At 40.3% G+C, this 19,137-nt stretch overlaps 1 protein-coding gene across 1 annotated transcript; it reads right to left on the bottom strand.

The window, feature by feature from the left end:
• Positions 1-369: 369 nt before the first annotated feature.
• LOC118716132 (olfactory receptor 1J4-like) lies at positions 370-14,322 on the bottom strand. Its single transcript, XM_036432916.1, has 2 exons — positions 13,752-14,322; positions 370-1,348 (listed from the first exon to the last, which is right to left on the bottom strand). The coding sequence occupies exons 1-2, from the start codon at positions 14,246-14,248 to the stop codon at positions 370-372; spliced, it is 1,476 nt and encodes a 491-aa protein (XP_036288809.1). The 5' UTR covers positions 14,249-14,322.
• Positions 14,323-19,137: the final 4,815 nt, after the last annotated feature.

Below are 19,137 nucleotides of genomic sequence, written 5' to 3'. Positions count from 1 at the left end.
AAACTTGAAGCCAACTAACCCTGCATAAAAGATTAGTTCAAAAATAAATAAACCAATATATAAAGTTAACCAGAGGAAGAATATGATGCTAAATAAGTGAGTTTTTATAACATAAAATAAGAATACATAAGTAAAAATGACATTGCAAAACAGAGACAAATACACAAATTATAATTGTGCAACATGTTCTACATAAGATTTTGAAAATGTCTTATAAAAGATGAAAAAATGAAAAACATCAATTGGGAATAAAGAATTATTAACAATCCAAGAATCAAATATTACTTAGGTGACATAATAATAAATTTGTACAAGACAATAGAAGGAATGTTCTATGGAAATGTGAAACATACAATAATTTTAGGAGATCTATCTCACTGTGCTCCTGACAGCAACATGAGAATTTAGCGATTTCCAGTTAAAAACGTTAACCCTATTGACACACATCTCTAAGGCCTGTTTTATATCTCTGTTCCTCAGGCTGTAGATGAAGGGGTTCAGCATGGGGGTAACTACTGTATACATGACTGAAGCAATTATGTTTTTAGGACCCCAGGAAGAGGAGAAAAAGTAAACACCTGCAGCTGTCCCATAATATAACAGCACCACAGAGAGATGGGAGCCACAGGTAGACAAGGCTTTAAAGAGTCTCTTGGTGGAGGGCACCCTCAAGATGATGATCCCTATACGGATATAGGAGCCCAAAATTACACCAAAAGGCAGGAAGAAAATAATTCCTCCCTCGGTGAATATGACTAGCTCATTGAGAGATATGTCTGAGCAACTCAGCTTCAGGAGTGCAGCGAGGTCACAGAAGAAATGGGTGATGATATTATCAGCACCGAAGGACAGTCGGACCAATAGGAGAATGTGTAGCAAATCATGGACACAGGAGATAATCCACGAACCAGCTACCAGCAACACACACACCCGTTCTCTCATGATGGTGGTGTAGTGCAGGGGATGACAGATGGCCACGTACCTGTCATATGCCATCACAGCCAGAAGAAAATTGTCAAGACCAACAAAAAATATGAAGAAATACGTCTGAGAAATGCATCCCTCATAGGAGATGGATTGTTGCTGAGTCTGCATGTTCATTAGCATATTTGGGACAATGACAGAGGAAAGAGAAATGTCAGAGAAGGCCAGGTGGCTGAGGAAGAAGTACATGGGCGTGTGCAGGCGGGAGTCCAGCCTGATGAGCAGGATGATGAGCAGGTTGCCCAGCACCGTGGTCAGGTACATGCCCAGGAACAGGGTGAAGAACACGCCCTGCTGCCCTGGTGGGATGGGGAGCCCCAGGAGGAGGAACTGGGACACGCTGCTCTGGTTCTCAGGCCTCATGCTGCTCTTCTGTCTGCTGGAGATGAAGAAGGGTTGGGAATCTCAGGAACCTAGAAAGGAGGAACAGAACCATCACATCTCATACTATCATTCTCTGGGAAACCCATTCATCTTTAAAAACTTTTATATTAATTTCTCACATCTGTGGATGTATGCATCTTCCCTCTCTCCTAGTCTGGCTCTAGTAAAACACTGCACCCCCAAAGTAGTCACAAGACCTCATCACACAGTAGCAAGAAGGGGTTCTTTGTTTTGTGCAATCATTACTTACCTGTTCTTACCTGTCCTCCCTCTCTGGCGCCATTAGCTGAGATAGCCACACTGTAAGCAACTCCCGGTTTCTTGAAACAAATCTGCTCTCATTTCCATGTACCAAAGTGTGAGACTCCCTCAGATCTCACAACTTCTTCTTTTCATTTTAAAATGTTTTTTGTCATAGAGTCTGTGTCAGGACCTCTTCTAAGGACTGAGATAATTTCTATACCCAGCCCGAGCCACACCCTAAGAATTCACTGTGGCAGAAACAGGAGACAAGCCCCAGAAACTCGTATTGGTTGTTAGTGCCTTAAAAAATAGTGTGAGACTTCCAGACTGAGTTCTTGGAGCATTTTCACACTCCTCCTGTGAATGTGCCGGGTCTCACTGACCCACAGCTATAAACTCAGAGACTGTCTCAAATGGGTGACCATTTCAAACCATTTGATGCCAGAATATCTCCAAAACCAAAGTAGTCCACATACTGTCTTTAATAATATTGTTGAACATTTAGTACATTTGCATATTAGCCTGAGGACCTGCCTACATTTCCTAATGAAATTCTCATGTCAACCTCACATTCCCAGATTTTAAAACCTTGGTAGAGTTGCACTAAGAATTTGTGATCTTTCATTTTTTTAGTTTTTAATAAATAGAAACATAAGTGATACTAATTCTATAGGCACACAGTAATGCAATAGGGATTAGAAGGACACACAGACATATAAACTTTGATATATGTATTATCATTTTTTACATTATAAAAATCACCAAGAATTAGCTACTTCAAGGGGTTCTCTCTAACATATCTTTGTGATCAGGACCGATGCTCTTAATTGTTACACAGGAAAACTTCCTTTTGCTTCATTAGGGGAGCCAAGCACAAGGTATTACATTAGAGCTGTGAGGACTCAAAGTTGTCCAAAATTCTGAAACCTCTTATTAGATAATACCTTCCCTTTATATTTATATAGCTTCTAACTCACAATAAATTGTCAAATTTGATAACTATTTTACAAAGTAACTGTTTACTGAGAGCCTCTGTAAGAGAAGTGTAATTCTTTTCATTTTATAGACGGGGAAACTAAGACCAAAATTTAAGTAACTTTCCCAAAGTCTCTCCACTATTTGATGGTGAATCAGCCCAATAATTTCTCACAGCCTGATGCCTGCAGGTTATTTTCCTGGGGTGTTTAATAAACATAAAGAAGAGGTAAAGAACATTGAAAACATGATAAATAAGATCCAGAAAAAAACATTTTAAAATGAAAAGCAGAAGTTGTGAGATCTGAGGGTGTCTCACACTTTGGTACATGGAAATGAGAGCGGTTTTGTTTCAAGAAATCGGGAGTTGCTTACAGTGTGGCTATCTCAGCTAATGGTGTCAGAGAGGAAGGACAGGTAAGAACTTACTTGAGTTCTGACACCCATAAACACACACACACACACACACACACACAAACACACACACACAAACACACACACAAACACACACACACAGACACACTGCTGAGCTGAGGATTCCAGTTACCTATGACCACGTTCTTGTTCTCAGGGAAGAATAGCAAATATGTGGTTCAGCTCAAAAACACATATCTACATACTTACAAATCATAAGTAACACACTAAGTGAAACACAACATACAATGATGGACCACTCAACCACAAAAATACTAACACTGACTCATGACTCATCTGGTGAACACTCAACTTACCACATATACATATCTCAAGTGCCATACACACATCACCAAAAGCAACACAAGACCACAAACAATTAGAAAATCTTATAGGAGCCTGGCCAGTGTTGGTCAGTGTTGACTTATCAACCAGGAGGTCAGGTCACAGTTCCATTCTGATCAGGGCACATGCCTGGTCTATAAGTTCAATAACCTGCAGGTTGTGCAGGAGGAAGCTCATCAATGATTCTCTCTCATCGTTGATGTTTCTGTCTTTCTCCCTCTCCCTTCCTCTCTAAAATCAATAAAAAGGTATTTTTTTTGTAAAAAGAAATGTCCCACAAAACAAACATTGAAACACATATGTACACCCAGCCATACACTCACTGCAACAAGTAGCACTTGCCCTCCTATTACTGAGAGGCAGGCCTCCACCCTTCCAGGGGAGGGAGCCTACTTGATGCGGTGAAGCCTGTTCTGTCACAGGTAGTGATTAAACCAGTAACAATATCCCAGGCACCAGGTCACATACACAGAAAACCAAACAATACACCTACCAGCTCTCACATATTAGTGTGTCACCACAGACTGAGCTCCCATATAGCACCAGTACCCACTGCTGAGCAGAGATGTGAGCCTTTTCTGAGCTAACCTTGGTTCCTGGTGAGGTGGGACATCTTCTTGTTTAGAGCAGAGATAACAGTTTCACTCCTGATGCTCAGTTGTGATGCCAGTGTTTATGATGACAGGCATGAATCCAGAGTCCCTCACCACAAGCCAAGCAATGATAACTTGTTCTACATGCATTAAAAGAAGACTTTGAATCAGATACATAGTGCACACACACACACACACACACACACACACACACTGAACATTCAACTATTAAATGCCATGTAGATAAATATACACAATACATGCAGACATATGCACAGATTCATGGACACAAAATTTCACAATCCACTATCATTCAGACAGATCCATAGACAAAGACAGATTTCCAGCTCCTCTCACCTGGGCTCATCATTGGTGAGTTCAGACAGCTTCTGCTCCAGACTGTTGCCCATCTCCTCAGGTTTTCTTCAGGAGACTGCACATCCAGACACACAGAAGCAATATCTGGGGCCTTGGCACTTCTACAGACTTTCCTTTTCCTTATCCAGCTCCAGAGAAATGAGTCCAAAGTTAACAATTATTAACAAGAGACTGCAATGAAGTCCAAGTCCACATGTTTCTGGCTAATTTCTGACTGTCCTTTGGGGAGCTGTGTTTCCACAGCCAGAGGGACTGGACTCCTAGGGGACAGTGTTCCTGATTCCAGTCATGCCCTGGACTGCTTTCTTCTTGGCCATTATTCCAGCTGGTACAAATGATTTTTCAACTTAATATTTTAAATGATTTTAAATATAGAGAAATATGGTAAAATGCCATATAAGGTTGGAAAAAGGTAGGTTTCCAACTGGAGTACGAAAACACAGAGTTTATTCACATATTATTTATAATTATTGTATTATTTTTTCAACATACACACAGAGAAAACCAAACAACACACTTTCCATCTCTCTAAACATACTTTTGCCCTAACCTGTAATTGGCTAATGTAGTGCCTGCTAGGTTATCTACTGGAAAATTACTATATTTTTAATTTACTATTTTACCTTATAGCTAATAGATAACATTTAGGTAGATATTTTGATACTATACAAACATAACTTTTTCTTTACTAAAATTTCAACTCATTGCATTTGACATCCATTGGTGATTCTTGTATTAGAAAATTATTGCAAATGTTGTTGCCAGATATTATAATTCCACTAGAGGCCCAGTGCATGAAATGCGAGCAAATGGTAGGGTCCCTAGCGGGTGCCAGCGGCTGACCAAGGCCTCCCTTCCTCCTCCCAGCTGCCTGCCACAGGTGGGCCTCCCAACCTTTCTCTGGTTACCTGCCACCGCTGCCCCTGCCCAGGACCTCCCTCTCTTTCCCTGGCTGTCCCTGCCCCCTGGTTGAACTCCCAGCCAAATTCTGGGTCAATGGGGACAATTTCCATACTATGCTTTTATCATATAGGATTACTTCTTCTCGATTTATTACTTGTATTCTCTGATAAGAATAAAATTACTCTTTTCCCACACACAGTAGTGTTTTATTTATTAATTTATGTCATTATAGACTCAGAGATTCTTATTCTTTGAGTTATAATCTTTTATCATTTATTATTCATTTTGAAACTTTAGTTGTACTTTATTGACTATGAGGATTCTATCGATAAATGATCTCAGAGAGGCGAACTAGGAAATATATATAAAAGAAACACAAGAAGCAGAAATTAGAAACTAAGAAGCTAAAGGAATGTTTATCCACACCAGGTGGGTCAGTAGTGGGACAGGAAGAATGGGAGATGGAATCAGCATAGATGTTGATATATGACCTATAACGTGCATTCTACTTATAAATTTTAAAACCCATGATTTCTAATTGATATCTCCAATTCAAGAACATCAGAGAGCTCTTTCATGACTTTTTTTCCATGTACATAGCTCCCTATAGAGAGAGGGATTGCCTTTCCTCAATGTTTACTTATTTGATGAGTCTTTGGATACATGGTGAGTTGTTTCAGAATCTTGACTTACACCACTGTCAATGACACACTAAGTATAGCTTAAAACTTTGTTGGCTGTAAAATTTTTAAAATTTTATTTTATTTTATTTATTTATTTTTTATTGTGAGAGTATGTAGTGAAAATTCTGGGTTTAGGAATTACTTTAGGTACTTATTTTGTTTTCCTCTTTGATGTAATCTTATATAATAAACAGGTAATTTGCAAATTGACCATCACACCTTCACAGAAGATGGCCGCCCCATGTGATCACAAGATGGCTGCCCCCATGTGGTCACAAAATGTCCACCACAAGATGACTATTAGGGTAGGGCAGTTGGTGGTGACTGGGCCTGCAGGGGAAGGAGGACAGTTGCAGGAGAACCAGGCCAGCAGGGGAGGGCAATTGGGAAAGACCAGGCCTGCAGGGGAGGACAGTTTGGGGGGGCTCAGGACTGCAGGGTAGGGCAATTGGGGGCAAGCAGGATGGCTGGGGAGTGGTTAGGCGGTGATCAGGCTATCAGGCAGGAGCAGTTAGGGGAAATCATGCAGGCAGGCAGGAGAATGGTTGGGAGCCAGAAATTCTGGATTGTGAGGGGGATGTCTCACAGGGATTGGGCATAAACTGGCAGTCAGACATCCCCTGAAGGGTCCCAGATTAGAGAGGGTGTAGGCTGGGCTGAGGGACATCCTCCCCTAGTGCTTGAATTTCGTGCACCAGGATTCTAGTTAAAGTATATAATTGGATAATAATTAGGTTCACTTATATTATTTTATTCTATTTTACTTCACCAACTCTTCTATTTATTGTTAGTGGCAAAAGATAGCATAGTCAAAAGGACACAAATAATTCTAACCCCTATACTCTGACAGCTGTCACTGTACTCTAGATTACAATGTCATTTATTGAAATTGTTTAGTGTACAGCTAAATAAAATAAAATATGTCTCTGCATTGTGCATTCACTACCCAAAATCATCTCTCTTTCCCTCTCCTTTGAATCCTCCCTTTGTTCACTTCCACCTCCTCCCAAAAAGCCCCTTTACTCTGGCACTCACCATACGGCTTTCCATGTCTATATGTGATATATATTTTTTATTGATTTATTCCTTTACCATTTTTCACCCTCTTTAACAGCTCCCTTCTGACAGCGGTCAATCTACTCTATGTATCTATGCTTCTGTTTCTATGTTTTGTTGTTATTATTTTCACCATTAGAATACACTCATAAGTGAGATCATATGGTATTTGACTTTCTTTGACTAGCTTTTTTTCACTTAGCATAATAATTTGCAGGTCCATCCATGCTTTCTCAAAAGGAGATTTTCCTGTTTTGGCCAAGTAGTATTTTGTTTTATATATTTATTCCTCATCTACTGATGGGCACTTGGGCTGTTTCCAGATATTAACTATGTCTTGTTTTTCTTTATGTTTAAATGGGCATATATATGACTATTTTACTTCCTCTTCATTTTTACATGACATATAGCATGCTATAAATACTCTTTTACACTTTGCTTTTTAAAATTTAGCAATATATACTATTTTTCCACATTGATTTATAAATGTCTATTCTTATATTTTTCCCAGTTGCAAAATACTAAGTTTCATTGATGTTCTATAGAGTTTTCTTTACTGGTCCTAGTAGGAGATATTGGTGTTGAGTGTCTTAAATGTCTCCCAATTGTATACCTCCAATGGCTAACATGATACATTTTATGTTTTATATATTAAACTATAATTAAAAATTAAAGAGTAGGTAATAGGTAATCTCTATATACTGGTATGGTACATAAATGAATTTTAACAACAACAACAATGAAATAATGTAGGATGAATATGTAAATAAGGGGGAATGAAATAAAAAATATATTTGATTAAAGGGAAGAAGATAAGAAATAATAAAAGCGAAACAGTTGTATAAATAAAAACAGTAATAAGCAAAATATAAATTTACATTTATTATAATTATATTAGACTAGAGGCCTGGTGTATGAAATTTGTGCACTCAGGTGGGGGGATCTCTCAGTCCTGCCTGCAATCTCCGTAGTCCAGGACCCTTGGGGGGTGTCTGCTTGCCGGCTTAGACTTGATCCCCCCAGGTAGGCCCAATCCTTCCAGGTAGGCCCAATCCCTCTAGGGTTTGGCTCCAAACCAGAAGTCAGACATCCCTCTTGCAGTCTGGGACCCCTCACTCCTTATTGCCCGCCTGCTGCAGAGGCAAGAGAGGCTCCTGCCACTGCTGCTGCACTCACCAGCCAGTTTTGGCTGAGCAGTGCTCTCCCTGTGGGAGCACACTGACCACCAGGGGCAGCTCCATTGTTGGGCATCAGACACCTAGTGGTCAGGGTGCATCATAGCAACAGGTCATTCCACCATTTGGTTGATTTGCATATTAATAGATAAATAGATATCAATGGACATATATATCAATAGATAAAATTCTCCACAAATATAATTGTTGCTTTACATAAAAAGAACAAATCCAACTTTATACTGTTAGTGACAGACACGTCAAAGATATAAAGATATAGCAAACCTTAAAGTGATGGAAATAATACCATGTAAACACTAACAACGAGTAAGGGCCATCTTTACTACCAATGCTATACTAGTATCTATCTGTATGTTTATCTGTATCTATATCTATATCTGTATCTATATCTATATCTATATCTATATCTATATCTAAAGATTTAGTTATATCTGTACTAATATCAGAAATAGATGAGGTGTTAAGGCAGGAACCATTGCTAGATATGTGCTATTAAATTAATTTTTAAAATGTATTTATAGAGTCTTGCTTTGGAGTAAATGCTAATTTTCAAAGTGTAATTCTTCTTGTCATGGCTGATTAAAGTCTGCAAACCTCATTTTATTGAATATAAGTTGCAAGAGATGTGCATAATCAGCTTGAAGCCAATTTGAGACAGCACACAATCATTTAAAAAAAAAAGTTCAGCAGGAATGGATCATGATTGTAAATTATTGAGTTTCCAATAACATAGTCTAAAAATACAATCTCACAGTTATAATTGTGTAAATTATTTTATAGAAAATTTGCATAATTCTTATAAGAGATTATGAACAAGTGTATAAGAATTATTAACAACACAAGTAGCAAATTTGACCAACCTGAACATTAACAGCACTTGTATATAACAACAGAATGCATATTCTAAGATTATATGGAGATGTCAACCATACAATAATTATAGATGTTCTGTCTCATTGTGCTCCTGACTGCAACAAGAGGATTTAGTGATTACCAGTTAAAGAACTTAACCCTATTGACACACATGTCTAAGGCCTGTTTTATAAAATTTCACCCGCTACAGTTACCATCCATTGGTAATTCTTATATGACAAAATTATTGAAAACCTGATGCCAAATGTTGATTCTTCTAATTCTATCGTATCTTTCTTGTTTATTAATTGTATCCTTCTAGAAGAAAAAACTTATACTAATTCCCCAGTCACTTGTTTCTTATTTATTCATTTATCTCAATATATCATTATGGACTCATGAGTTCTTATTCTCTGAGTAATAATCCATTACCATTATTACTCAATTTGAAACTGTGTGTGTGTACTCATAGGATGTAGGTCAGTACTGAGACAGAGAGAATGGGGAATAGCCCTGGCCATTGTTGCTAACCAGTACAGCTCCTCTGGCACTCACCATACTGTCTTCCATGTCTATATGTGATATATATATTTTTCTTGCTTTATTCCTTCACCATTTTTATTTATTTATTTATTTATTTTTTTGCCCAGCCCTCCTTCACACCTCCCCTCTGACAGCTGTTAGTCTATGTATCTATGCTTCTGGTTTGTTTGTTTTTTAATTATTATTTTGCCAATTAGATTACACATATAAGTGAGATTCTATTGTATCAATATTTGTCTTTCTCTAACTAGCTTTTTTCACTTAGCATAATAATTTCCACATCCATCCATGATGTCCCAAAAAGAGATTTCTCTTTTTTTGGCCAAGTATTATTCCATTTTTTAAATGTACTATGGATATTTTATTCCTCATCTACTGATGGGCACTTGGGCTGTTTCCAGATCTTAACTATTGCCTCAGTTTTTGTGTGTGTTTAAACTAGTGGCCTGTTGCACGAAATTCATGCACATTAAAAGAGGATTAATTAGAGGAAATAATTTAATATTGCTATTTGCCCTTTCTTTATAATAGAAGTGCCAGAGATGAAAGAAAATTAGGAAAATTTATATGAAAACCTTCCTCCTGTCAGAGTCTGGGGCACACCACAGGACCCAGAGTCAAGTCCCGGTCCACCCACATGCACCTCAAAATTACATGGGACCCACACCTGGCCGTCCCCACCCCCATTGGGCTAGATCCAGACCTGGCCAGTCCCACCCATGTCAAGCCCCACTGGGCAGGGGACGTAGCCTCAGGTCCTCTGACCTGGCACCAGGATGGGGGGTGTGGCCTGCTGTCTCTCAGTCCAGACTGGGGTGGGGGGCATGCCTTGAGGTCCCCCATCAAGCTCCACCAGGTGGGGGACATGGCCTGAGATCCTCTTTCAAGCGCTGCTGGGTGGGGGGTATGGCCTGAGATCCCCTGTCAAACCCCACCAGCAGGGGGTATAGCCTCAGGTCGCTTGTCAAGCCCTGCTGGGTGGGTGGCACAGCATGAGTTCTCCCAACCCAGCACTGGGGGTGTACCTTGAGGTCCCCCATTAAGCCCCACTGGGTGGGAAGTATAGTCTGAGGTCCCCTGTCAAGCCCTGCTAGGCAGGGGGGCGCAGTTTCAGGTCCCCTGGCCTGGTGCTGTGACAAGGGGTGCAGCCTGAGGTCCCTGGGCCTGGTGCTGGTGTGAGGGGCATGGCCAGGGAGGGAGGTGGGGCCTGAGGTCCCCTGACATGCTCTGCCAGTTGGGGGCACCACCTGCGGCCGCCGTCAAGCCACACCAGGCAGGAGGTGCAGTCTTCAGGTCCCCTGGCCTTGTGCTGGGGTGGGGGTATGGTCTTGAGGTTCCCTGTCAAGCCCCTCTCGGTGAGGGTGTGGCCTGAGGTCCCCTATCAAACCCCACCTAGTGCGGGGGGCATGGCCTGAGGTACCCCAGTCTGGCTCTGGGGCAAGGGTAGCAGCCTGAGATCCCCTAGCCCAGCACCAGGATGGGAAGCGCACCTTGAGGTCCCCCATCAAGCTCCGCTGGGCAGAGGGCATGGCCTCAGGTCCCATGTCCAGGCTCCGGGGCAGAGGGCATGGCCTGACGTCCACCAGCTTGATGCCAGGGTGGGAGGTGGGGCCTGAGGTCCCCTGTCATGCCCTGCCAGGGGGGGGGGGGGCACAGCCTGGGGTCCCCTGTCAAGCCCCATGGGGAAGGGGGAGGGCGTAGCCTCAGGTTCCTGCTGATTGTTTGTTAAGACTCCTTATGGGAACTTGGCTTCAGTGTGGGTGTAGCCATATTTGTGATGGAGTGATGGTCAATTAGCATATTCCCTCTTTATTTGATAGGATTGGCATATATATGAATATTTTACCGGTACTTCCCCTTCATTTTTACATGACATGTAGCATGCTATAAATGATTTTCCCCAGATTGCTTTCTTAAAATGTAACAATGTATCCTATTTCTCCATTTTGATTCATAAATATCTCTGTTTTTAAATTTTTCCCGGTTGCAAAATACTAAATTTCATTGATGTTCCATATTGGTGTTGTGTGTCTTAAATGCCATCCAATTGTATATCTCCAATGGCTAACATGATAAATGTTATGTTTTGTATATTAAAATATAATTAAAAATTAAAAATAAGTAACAAGTTATATCTATATATAGCACATAAAAGAATTACAACAACATAATTTATGATTAATATGTAAATAAGAGGGAATGGAATAAAATACATATATTTGATTAATCAAAAGGGAAGAAGATAAGAGACAATAAATGGGAAGCAGGTGTATTCAATAAAAATAATAAATTTATATTTTGCATATTCAGTAAAATATTACTGAATATGCAAAATATAAATTTAGATTTATTATTATGTTAGACTAGAGGCCCGGTGTACAAAATTCTTGCCCTAAGAGGGAAGTCCCTCAGCTTGATTTGAGTCCTCTTATAGTTAGGAACCCATCAGAGAAGTTAGACATCCCTCTTACAATCTGGGCTCTTGCAGTCTGGCACCCCTTGCTTCTTACTGCCCACCTGCAGCAGAGGTGGGAGAGGCTCCTGCCACTGCCACTGCACTCACCAGCTGTGAGCCTGGCTTCTAGCTGAGTGGTGCTCCCCCGGTGGGAGCACACTGACCACTAGGGGGCAGCTCCAGCATTGAGTGTCAGGCCTCTCGTGGTCAGTGTACATCAAAGTGACCAGTCATTCTACCATTTGGTCAATTTGCATATTAGGGTTTTATTATATAGGATATCAATAGATAAAATTCTCCATAAATATAGTAATTGTTGCTTTACAAAAAGAGCAAATCCAACTTTACACTGTTAGTGATAGATACCTCACAGATATAAAGACATACCAACCCTTAAAGTGATGGAAATAATACTATGTAAACACTAACAATGAGTAAGAGGCATCTTTTCTACCAATGCTATACTAGTGTCTATAGATATAGTTATAATATATCTGTTGTAATATCAGAAATAGACAGGGTGTTAAAGAAGGATCCATTGCTAGATGTGGCTATTAAATTCATTTTAAAAATGCATTTATAAAGTCTTTGAAAATTAGCTTTGTAGCACATGCTAATTTTCATAGTATAATTATTCTTATCATGGCTGATTGAAGTCTAACAACATCATATTGTGTGTTTTTTTTAATATATTTTATTGATTTTTTTGTACAGAGAGGAAGGGAGAGAGATAGAGAGTTAGAAACATCGATGAGAGAGAGTCATCGATCAGCTGCCTCTTGCACACCCCCTACGGGGGATATGCCCGCAACCAAGGTACATGCCCTTGACCGGAATCGAACCCGGGACCCTTTAGTTCCCAAGCCGACGCTCTATCCGTTGAGCCAAACCGGTCTCGGCAACATCATATTGTTGAATGTGAGTTGGAAGACATATGCACAACCAGCTTGAAGCAAAGTGAGACAGCAAACAATAATCAGTTAAAAAAAAAAAAACTTCATCAGGACTGGATCATGATGATAAACCAATGAGTCCTCAATAACATAGTCTAAAATTACAAACTCACAATTATAATTGTGTAACATATTTTACAAAAATTTTTGCATAAGTCTTATAAGAGATTATGAACAAGGGAATAAAGAATTAGTAACAACCCAAGTAGCAAATTTGACCAACTCGAATATTAATTTGACCACTGTACATAACAACAGAATGCATAATCTAAGATTATATGGGGATATCGACTGTACAATAATTATAGAAGATCTGTCTCACTGTGTTCCTGACTGCAACAAGAGGATTTAGTGATTACCAGTTAAAGAATTTAACCCTATTTACACACATCTCTAAGGCCTGTTTCATATCTCTGTTCCTCAGGCTATAGATGAAGGGGTTCAGCATGGGGGTAACTACTGTATACATGACTGAGGCAATTATGTCTTTAGAACCCCAGGAAGAGGAGAAAAAGTAAACACCTGCTGTTGTCCCATAATATAACAGCACCACAGAGAGATGGGAGCCACAGGTAGACAAGGCTTTAAAGAGTCTCTTGGTGGAGGGCACCCTCAGGATGATGATCCCTATACGGATATAAGAGCCCAAAATTATACCAAAAGGCAGGGAAAAAATAATTCCTCCCTCAGTGAATATGACCAGCTCATTGAGAGAGATATCTGAGCAGCTCAGCTTCAGGAGTGCAGCAAGGTCACAGAAGAAATGGGTGATGATATTATTGGCACAGAAGGACTGTCGGACCAATAGGAGAATGTGTAGCAAATCATGGGCACATGAGATAATCCAGGAGCCAGCCACCAGCAACACACACACCTCCTCCCTCATGATGGTGGTGTAGTGCAGGGGATGACAGATGGCCACGTACCTGTCATATGCCATCACAGCCAGAAGAAAATTGTCAAGACCAACAAAAAACATGTAAAAATACAACTGGGAAATGCATCCCATATAGGAGATGGATTGCTGCTGAATCTGCATGTTCATGAGCATCTTAGGGACAGTGACAGAGGAAAGAGAAATGTCAGAGAAGGCCAAGTGGCTGAGGAAGAAGTACATGGGCGTGTGCAGGCGGGAGTCCAGCCTGATGAGCAGGATGATGAGCAGGTTGCCCAGCACTGTGGTCAGGTACATGCCCAGGAACAGGGTGAAGAACATGCCCTGCTGCCCTGGTGGGATGGGGAGCCCCAGGAGGAGGAACTGGGACACGCTGCTCTGGTTCTCAGGCCTCATGCTGCTCTTCTGTCTGCTGGGGATGAAGAAGGAGTGGGAATCTCAGGGACCTACAAAGGAAGATCAGAACCATCACATCTCATACCATCATTTTCTGGAAAACCCATTCATTTTTAAAAACTTTCATTTCTCACACCTGTGGATGTGTGCCTCTTCCTCTATCTCAGTCTGGCTCCTGGAAAACATCGGAACCCCGAGTAGTCAACAAGACCTCATTACAAAGAAGCAGGAAGATATTTTTTGTATCATTCACCATGATTTATTGAATATGGAGTCAGTATCGGTACCTCTGCTAAGGACTGAGATGCAGCAGTGAACAACGGAAGCAAAGTCCCCACTTCTATGAGTTTAGATCTTGATGAGCATGGACGGATAATTTCTACACCAGCCTAGGGCCAAACTGTAATAATTCCCCCTGGTAGAACTAGAAGGTGAGCTCCCGAAAAACGGTCAGTTCTTCTGGCTTTAAAGTAATGGGAGACGCCAGTGCTCAGTGGGCATTTGTGGGGCATTTTCCCATTGGATTCTAGCTGTAAAAACAGGGACAAGTTAGAAATGGGAGGCCATTGAAACCATAGATGCCAGAAAAATCTTCAAAATAGTCCACAAACGATCTTTCATAATAATGATGACCATTTTGGTGGCAAAAACACTGTACTGAACAAAAGGTTAAAGGCTTTATCTCGTTTGCTAAGTAAATGTAACATCAGCTTTACATTCCCATATTAGAAATCTTCACAGTTGTACGAAGAATTCTGTTAGGAAATAGAAATATAAAGGATATAAATTTTACACCATTTTTGTGGATTAAAAAGTACCAAGTATTCTTTAATGGAGTTTGTATGGTGACTTGACTGATACAAGACTTACTGTGATGATTGGTATATAATTGGTAAATCACCATGTTGTACATACCTAAATCTAATATATTTTATGTCCTCTTTAAGAATAAATGTGAAGGAGAAAATGATCAAATACTGACTGCCTCGTGCAGTTTAGTCTAATATGTCTGCATGATGAGAACCCGTGCTCTTACCCACTCCCCATGAAAATTCTCTTTTCATTGGGAATGCCCTTTGCTAATTTAGGGTTGAGAGTACTTCAAAATTTTCTTAGATCCCCACCTAGAGAGTTCCCTTCCTTGATAATGGTCTGTTTTCCAATTAACAAAACACCCTTACATTCATTATGATTTGCTTACAAATACATGTTAGTTGAGGATCTGTGTTTTATGAGGCAAGTGTCATTCCTTTCACTTTGTAGATTGAAAACAGAGGCCAATGAGTTAAGTGACTTTCTTAAGGTTCGCCACACCAATGGGTGGCAGTCCTGCACTCTGACTTCACACAGCATGACACCTATTGTTTCTTTGCCTGGACATTAAGTGAAAGTGTTAAAAAGCTCTGAGTGACCCAGTCACACTCAGGTGTGTGAGAAGCACAGCAGATCCATTTTAGACAGGGGGTTCTTTGGAGCTTATTTAGCTCAGCCAATGGTGCCCCAGGAGAAGGCTCTGAAGGAAATGTTTCTGGTCATAGGGGCAAGTTGGAAGACCCAGATACACACACACACACACACACACACACACACACACACACACTGCCGATTTGAGAATTTCAATGAACTGTGATCATGTTTCCATCCTAAAGGAAGGGTAGCCAATATGGGGTTCAGTTCGTAAACATTCATAGACATACATACAAGTCATAATTAATACAAAAAGCGAGACACACACATCACTCAACTATGGTCCACTCACCCACAAACATTCTCAATGCACATCAGCACATCTGGCTCATGACACACCTGGTAAACATTTGATCCTCCATATACATAATCCATGCACTATACACATACATCTCCAAAAACACACAAAAGCACAAACAATTCAAAAATATCACAGGAAACACACACCAACAATACATATGCCCACCCAGCCACACCTACTGCATTAAGCAGCACAAATCCTCTTATTAATGAGAGGTATGATTCCCCCCTTCTGTCTCTTTCCCTGTCTGGGGAGGGCTATCAGTATGGGGCAGTTAAGAATATTCTGTCACAGGCACTATCATTAAACGACCACCAACACTCCATGCATGTAGTCTCATACACATGGTAACATACAGAGGAAACCCAACAACATACCTTTTTGCACTCAACATGTGTGTTTCCCACAGACACCGCTCCCATGTGCACCAGCACATGCTGCTGAGCAGAAATCTGAGCCTTCTTTGAGCTGACCTTGGTTTCTGGTGAAGCTGGGCATCTTCTTGTCCAGCAGACAACAGTCTCACTTCCAATGCTCAGCCATGATGCCAGTGTTAACTATGACAGACATGAATGAGGAGTTCCTAATCACATGCCAGGAGGCTGGTGACTGGATCTACACAAACTAAAATAGGGCTCAAGTTAAGTCTAACTCAGGAAAAGAGTCGTATACATAGTGCACACACACACTAAACTATCAAACATCATGTACAAAAGCATACATGGCATATTCAGACAGACATACAGTCATGGACACCAAGTCTGACACATGAACCCTCTAGCAACACAGGCAGATCCATAGCCAAGATTTCCAGCTCCTCTCACCTGGTTTCATCATCGGTGAGTTCAGACAGCTTCTGCTCCAGACTGTTGCCCATCTCCTTAGGTTTTCTTCAGGAGACCTCACATCCAGACACACAGAAGCCTTGGCACTTCTATATACATTCATTTTCCTTAACCAGCTCCAGAGAAATGAGTCCATGATAATACTTAACTGCTAATGAGAAACTGCAACCAAGCTTGTGGCTAATTTCTGACTGCCCTCTGGGGAGCCATGTGTCCAAGAGCCACTGGGACTGGAGTCCTAGGGGACAGTGTCCCTGATTCCAGTCATGCCCTGGCCACCTTTCTTCTTGGGCATTGCTCTAGCTGGGAGAATGGAGAGAATGGATTTTTTCCTTTTTATTTTGCAGTTATTTTTTTTAAATGTATTTTATTGATTTTGTACAGAGAGGAAGGGAGAGATAGAGAGTTTGAAACATCGATGAGAAAGAGTCATCGATCAGCTGCCTCTTGCACACCTCCTACTGGGGATATGCCCGTAACCAAGGTACATGCCCTTGACCGGAATCGAACCCGGGACCCTTCAGTCCCCAAGCCGACGCTCTATCCATTGAGCCAAACTGGCCCCGGCTATTTTGCAGTTATTTTAAAGATATAGAAGAGTTGTAAAAATGATATCAAGAATTCCTAGACAGGCCAAAACCGGTTTGGCTCAGTGGATAGAGTGTCGGCCTGCGGACTGAAAGGGGTTCGATTCTGGTCAAGGGCATGTACCTTGGTTGCAGACACATCCCCAGTAGGGGGTGTGCAAGAGGCAGCTGATGGATGATTCTCTCTCATCTATGTTTCTAACTCTCTATCCCTCTCTCTTCCTCTCTGTAAAAAATCAATAATATATGTATGTATGTATATGTGCATATATATATATATATATATATATATATATATATATATATAAGAATTCCTGGACAGGTTTCAAGCAGATATACCAATGGTTAACATTTTACTATATTTACCATATATTTGTAAGTATGTATATTTCAGCCTTAGATTTTCAGCAGATGTATCACAGAGCATATTATTAGAAGGTATATGATATTAATTTTTCCAATGACTAGTGTTTTACCCTTATCAGTTGGCTAAGGTGGCATGTGCCAGGTTATCTACGGTAAAGTTATCATTATTTAAAAGTTACTATTTTAACCTGATTATTATTAGGTTTCATTTGGATACATAGTTTGAAACAATATAAACATATATGTTTATTAAAATATCATCGACTACATTTAACATTCATTGATCACTCTTACATGACAAAATTATTGGAAATGTGGTGGCCAAATGGTGATTTTTCTAATTCTATCATTTCTTCTATGTTTATTAGTTATTCTCCTATGAGAAGAATCTTACTCTTATTTTCCATTCATATTAATTTATTTATATCATTATGGATTCTTAATCTCTGAGTTATAATCCATTACCGTTGTTATTCAATCTGAAGCTCTGAATATGTTAATTACTTACAAGGATTCTAAATGATTGCTGAGAAGCCAACTGGGAAGTATGCATAGAAGAAACACAAGAAGTAAAAACTAGAAATTAAGGAACTAGAGGAAAGTTTACCCATAGGAGGTGGGTCAAGATAGGGTTAGAAGAATGGGGGATGGAAAAAGTATAGGTGTTTCTCTATAACCTATACATTTTACTCTATTTATATATTTTAAAATCCATGTGTTCTACTCAATACCTTCTATTCTAGTTTGCCATCATGGAGTTCTTCACAGTCTCTTTCCCCCCCATGTTTTAATACATATCTCCTTTCCCAAGGACTGAGGAATGGCTCCCCTTTCTTCAATGTTTACTTACTTCTTGAATCCTTGGATACATGGTGAGTTGTTTCAGAATCTTGAGCTCATACCACACTGTTAACAACACAGTAAGTACAGCTCAAAACTTTGCTTTGTTTTTATTTTTAATTTATCCATATTGTTAGAAGTATTACATATGTCCCTTTGTTTCTTATTCCCATTGACCCCCTCTACACCATACCTGCCCGCCCCATGCCTTGACCACGCTATTATGTTTCAATGGGCTTTGCATATATGTATAGAAGTTCACCTGTTAATTTCCCTCCCCCATCCCCACCTGTCTTCTAAAATTGTCAGTCTGTTCCATGCTTCTATGGCTTTGGATCTATTTTGTTCATAAGTTTATTTTGTTCATTACACTCCACATATGAGTGAGACATGTGATAAATATCTTTTTCTGATTGGCTTATTTCTCTTCAATTAATCTTCTCCAGGTTCACCTATGCTTTTGCAAATGGTAAGATTTCCTTC

This window comes from Pipistrellus kuhlii, unplaced genomic scaffold (genome assembly GCF_014108245.1).
Source record: "Pipistrellus kuhlii isolate mPipKuh1 unplaced genomic scaffold, mPipKuh1.p scaffold_m20_p_12, whole genome shotgun sequence".
Taxonomy (NCBI): domain Eukaryota; kingdom Metazoa; phylum Chordata; class Mammalia; order Chiroptera; family Vespertilionidae; genus Pipistrellus; species Pipistrellus kuhlii.
This window is presented reverse-complemented; position numbering and strand designations above follow the sequence as displayed.

Excerpts from the sequence above, each read along its gene's own strand:
- LOC118716132 (XM_036432916.1), bottom strand. The coding sequence starts at position 14,248 with ATGAGGCCTGAGAACCAGAGCAGCGTGTCCCAGTTCCTCCTCCTGGGG. Across the intron at positions 1,349-13,751 it reads ATTCTCCTATTGGTCCGACA|CATGAGGCCTGAGAACCAGA; the intron begins GTCCTTCTGTGC and ends ACAGAAGAGCAG.